Source organism: Halyomorpha halys, unplaced genomic scaffold, assembly GCF_000696795.3.
Source record: "Halyomorpha halys isolate HHAL.00 unplaced genomic scaffold, Hhal_1.1 Scaffold282.1, whole genome shotgun sequence".
NCBI classification, from domain to species: Eukaryota; Metazoa; Arthropoda; class Insecta; order Hemiptera; family Pentatomidae; genus Halyomorpha; species Halyomorpha halys.
Window position 1 is genome coordinate 520,216 of NW_027110990.1, and position 5,058 is coordinate 525,273.

The window sequence follows — 5,058 nt, forward strand, 5'->3', positions numbered from 1 at the left end:
AAATTATTAAAAAAAAAAAAAAAGGATTTTCCCAGTATTTAAATATGTTTTGAGTTTTTCAATTAAACCCTCACACTGTTTTGTTTCAGGGATCCTGCAAAGCCGCATTCTCAAAACGTGTCCATCGACTTTTCTTCCTTCATCAAAGCCAAAGAAGAAAAGGACTCTACGGTAAGTAAAATATTGCAGACTGGGAGCTATTTTTAATGTTTTAAAAAGACAGGACTCTTAAAGATAACGTGGTATGAGGGAAACCTTTAGGATAAATTAACCAAATTAACGTAAAATCAGTCAATATATTTTTTCTTTCATCTTTAATTAACAATGATATAGGTACGCAGATAGAAAGCATTATTAAGAATAAATTTATATTTTCTTTTATTATTTTTTTTCAGTTGGCTCTACAGGCCTACCCATATCAGCCTTATCCATGTAAGCATATCTTGGGCTACTGCTTCTTAGTACCAGAACCGGGAAGAAAAAAAAGGCAGTTATCTCACCCCAATTTTCGATTACTTTAATAAAAACTAGGTATAATTATTAGTCAAAATTGATGAGTCTGCCAAGTATAGGTAGGGAGAATAAAAAATGGCGGCTGTTTCAAAACCTTAAAAAAATCACTAATTTTTCATTCGGAGCTCTATATCTTAAAAACTACTAACAACACTAGAAAATCTAAGAGAACCTTATTTAAAGAAGAGTAAATTTGCTGAAATATTAGCCCTAAAAGAGCTATTTACGTCCAATAGTTCTCGAGATATAGCTTTTTAAAAAGCAAAATTTCTTTAAAATCTACTGAAAGATTAGTAGTTAGTTTATTTTGAGAAATCTATATCTCAGGAACTATATGACGTACAGATGTCTATTAGCACTCAAATTAAAGCTAGTATGGACTATATAGACATTTATGACCTTTACCTTCGTAGGAATAATAGTTTTCATAATATTTGCTAAAATAAATTGATTTATAGTTGTTCGGACAATAAGTTTGATTTATGAAATACTTCATTTCAGAAACCATTGGACGTACAGATGTCTGCCATAGCTACTGATCTTTCAGTACGTCCTATACAACATTTTTATGAAATGTTGCTTTTTAAAAAGCTATATCTCGAAAAATATTTAACGTAAATAACTCTATTAGGGTTCATATTTTAGCAAATTTACTCTTCTTCAAATGACGTTCTCTTAGGTTTTCTTGTGTTGTTCTTACTTTTTAAGATATTCTATATAGTCCATTAAACTAGCTTTAATTTGAGTGCTAATAGACACCTGTGCGTTCTCGAGAACTATTGGACGGAAATAGCTCTTTTAGGGCTAATATTTCAGCAAATTTATTCTTCTTTGAATAACGTTCTCTTAGATGTTATAGTGTTGTGGGTAGTTTTTATGATACAGAGCACCGAATGAAAAATTAGTGTTTTTTTAAGGTTTTGAAACAGCCGCCATTTTTTATTCCCCCTACCTATACTTGGCAGACTCATCAGTTTTGACTAATAATTATACATAGTTTTCATTAAAGTAATCAAAAATTGGGGTGAGATAACTGCCTTTTTTCTCCTCATGAGCTCTTGTATTTTTTTTGTTTTATACATGCAGCTCTTTTGCATCTTTGTAATTATGCCTATCCATCTGGTTTTTGGCACCTGGTCTCTTGCCAACTATACTGGGATTCATTGTTGTGCAGAGGCGTCCTGATGGATTCCTTTGAGCCATATGTCTCACCCATCTTAACCTCCTTGCCTTCATATAATAAGATATTCATTGACCTGTCTCTGGAAGCGGTTCACTGTTAGTTCTGCTCCTCCATGTGTTAAGGCTCTGATCCCAGATCGCTCCTGTAATTATACGTAGGACTTTCCGTTCAAATCTCTGGATGCTGCTCTCAAGGGAACCTGTTAGAGGCCAGGTCTCGCAGCCGAATAACAGAGCTTGCTTTTTCATGGCATTGTACATCCTTAGTTTCAGATTTTTTTGAAATTTTTTATTTTTTGATAAAAATAAAATTATTTGATGAGTTTTTACTGGTATGGTTTAAAATAAATATACAAGAAAGAAATAACATAGCTCACACACATCTAATAAAATTTTGTATATGTTACGGTAGAGGTTCAAAATGGAACCTTTACTAGCACAACCGTAAAGTGTAGATAGATAATTTCCGCGATAGATAATTTCAGATGGCCTTCGGGGTCTTCCACTGTACGCTCAGAATTTATATAAAACAAAAACAAAACACGAAAATAGTGGATTATGCAAATGAAAAAAAACTATGGTTCGATTAATAAGATCAAAAATATAGTTTCCAAGACCCAAAGGACATTGTAAGACTTATGTTCAGATATCGCGGCCTTTCCACTTTTAAGGGAGTAAATCAGGGGGACAGCCAATGCCCACTACTGTTAGTCCTCTTTATGGATGAGATATGGAAGGTTTTTAAAAGGAGATGCCCAAGAGCATTAGTAGGTTTTTGAAACTGAAGAGGCTCGTCAGACATCCTTGGATGAATGGAATAAGGATGAAGATAAGAGGTTTCCAAATAAACTCTAACAAAAGCAAAATTATGTGTGTTGGAAGAGAAAACGCAGAGCCTTTATGAGGGTTTTGTGTAAAGGTGAATCCCTGGATCTAACGAATACTTATACGCCTCTAGGAACTAGGGATGCGACATCGATGTCGATGTTTTTAAACCGATGTTTTTTTAACATCGATGTTTTACGTTTGTCCCAACTTTTCTTTTTTTTTTTCCCCAAAAGTAACTAAATGAAAACAAAAAATTGACAGTATAAACAATTTCCTATCAACAATGTGGTGGGATAAAAAAGGACCTCCAACCATCACGCTAACGACGTAATAAAGATAAATTACGACTAGAAAAACAGATGTTTAGAAATATTAATGTTCAATATTAAAATATCCTTGCATACAATACATTGCCCAGAATACATCGATGTTTTTGAACAATAATTTTAGAAAAATGAGGTTCGTTCTTACGATTACACATTCTACGGCCTGTCAGAAATAATTTTTGGAACAAAGAATCCGACACCGACTACAAAAAACATCAATGTTTAAAATATCAATGCTCAATATTAAAATATCGGTGCTTACAATACATCACCCTAAATGCATCGATGTTTTTGAACAACCATTTGAATAACGTAAGGTCTGTTCCAACGTAAAGAATCCGACACCGACAACAAAATACATCGATGTTTAAAATATCAATGCTCAATATTAAAATATCGTTCTAATCTGGATTATCTCTCTAGGAAGTCTGGTGAGTCAATTCTTTTAAAATTTTTTGAGGTTTATTTACTTCCATCATTTTCAATAAATTATTATTATTTATTCATTAACAATTATATAACGTTTCGAGACCACTGTCCCATATTCACGCACTATAAAAACCTCATGATTTCCCATATGAAATCATGAGGTTTTTATAGTGCATGAATATGGGACAGTGGTTCCGAAACGTTGTACAATTGTTAATGAATAAATAATAATAATTTATTGAAAATGATGGAAGTAAATAAACCTCAAAAAATTTTAAAAGAATTAAAATATCGTTGCTTACAATACATCACCCAAAATAAATCGATATTTTTTGTAGTCGATGTCGGATTCTTAGTTTCAAAAACCACTTCTGACAGGCTGTAGAATGCGTGATCGTTGGAACAGACCTTATGTTACTCAAACGGATGTTCAAAAACATCGATGTATTTTTGGTAAAGTGTTGTAAGCAACGATATTTTAAAAACATCGATGTTTTTTGTAGTCGATGGCGAATCCTTAGTTTCAAAACTCACTTCTGACAGGCCGTAGAATGCGTGATCGTTGGAGCAGATCTTATGTTTCTGAAATAGTTGTTCAAAAACATCGATGTTTTTTAGGTAATGTATTGTAAGCAACGATATTTTAAAACATTGATGTTTTTTGGAGTCAATGTCCTATTGATTGATTGAAAAAGCACTTCTGAATGGCCGGAGTATGTTACTGAAATGGTTAAAAAAAAACATCGATGTTTTAGTATTCATCGATGTCGCATCTCTACTAGGAACCATAATAAGTAAAGATGGAAAAATAGACTAGGAGGTTCTAAATCGAGTGAAAAAGGCCAATGCAGTTTACCATCAGATTTCTAAAACTCTTATAGGCAAGCGAGAAGTAAGCAGAGATGCCAAAATACGGATATTTAAATCCGTGTTCCTCCCAGTCCTCCTGTATGGATCAGAAAGCTGGACAGCTCTCGACAAGCACGTAGGAAGAATAACGTAAGCAGAAATGAGATTTCTCCGAAGAATAATTGATAAGAACAGGAGAGACTGTTTCAGAAATAAAAGGATTTGGTAGGATCTGGATGGGAAATCAGTGCGAGACATAATACAAGAGTAGCAATTGAAGTGGTACGGACACGTCTGTAGAATGGACGATATCAGGACAGCCAGGTGGTATTTGGAAGGAAGATGGCCTCGTGCCAGACCCAAGTTCATGTACTCTGAGTAGATTAGAAAACTAGGGGCAGGAAGACGCACTATCTCGGAGATGAGAAGACTAGGGACAGAACCGGTGGGCTAGATGGACTGAGACTGCGACTCCACGCTTGACGACACACAGGAGTTAGAGGAAGAAGAGGAAGATATTTAGTTTCGGATTATTTTCTAAATATCAATTATATAAAGAGTTGAGGCAACCTTGTATTATAAGGCATCAGGAAGAGGTTTAATTATTTTTAAAAAAATTGATGTAATATTATGTTAATAAGGTTGTTTTTATGTTACATAATAATGTACTTCTGTAAGTAAAATTAGCTCCTTTAATTGTCCTTGTGTATTGTTTCTTGTTTTTTGGTGATAATTCATTAAATTATTCCATATAATGATAATTCAATAAACTATTTATTCGAAGTGAAATTTATTTAGAAATATATACTGCTGCGGCCAGCATATGGTTCAACAATCGAATATGTGAACATATCGTTTTTATTATGTTAAAAATCAAAACAAATCAACTATTGGTTGTTTTTATCGGTAGTAAAAATTTTATTAGGTCGTT

General features: G+C 33.4%; 1 protein-coding gene across 1 annotated transcript in view; it reads left to right on the forward strand.

Annotated features, from left to right (window-relative positions):
* LOC106680715 (phosphatidylcholine translocator ABCB4) overlaps positions 1 to 5,058 on the forward strand; it is a 51,412-nt gene that overhangs the window by 18,056 nt on the left and 28,298 nt on the right. Inside the window, exon 4 of the mRNA XM_014420601.2 lies at positions 90 to 171. Within this exon, the coding sequence (XP_014276087.2) occupies positions 90 to 171 (82 nt within the window). The remainder of the gene's footprint in view (positions 1 to 89; positions 172 to 5,058) is intronic.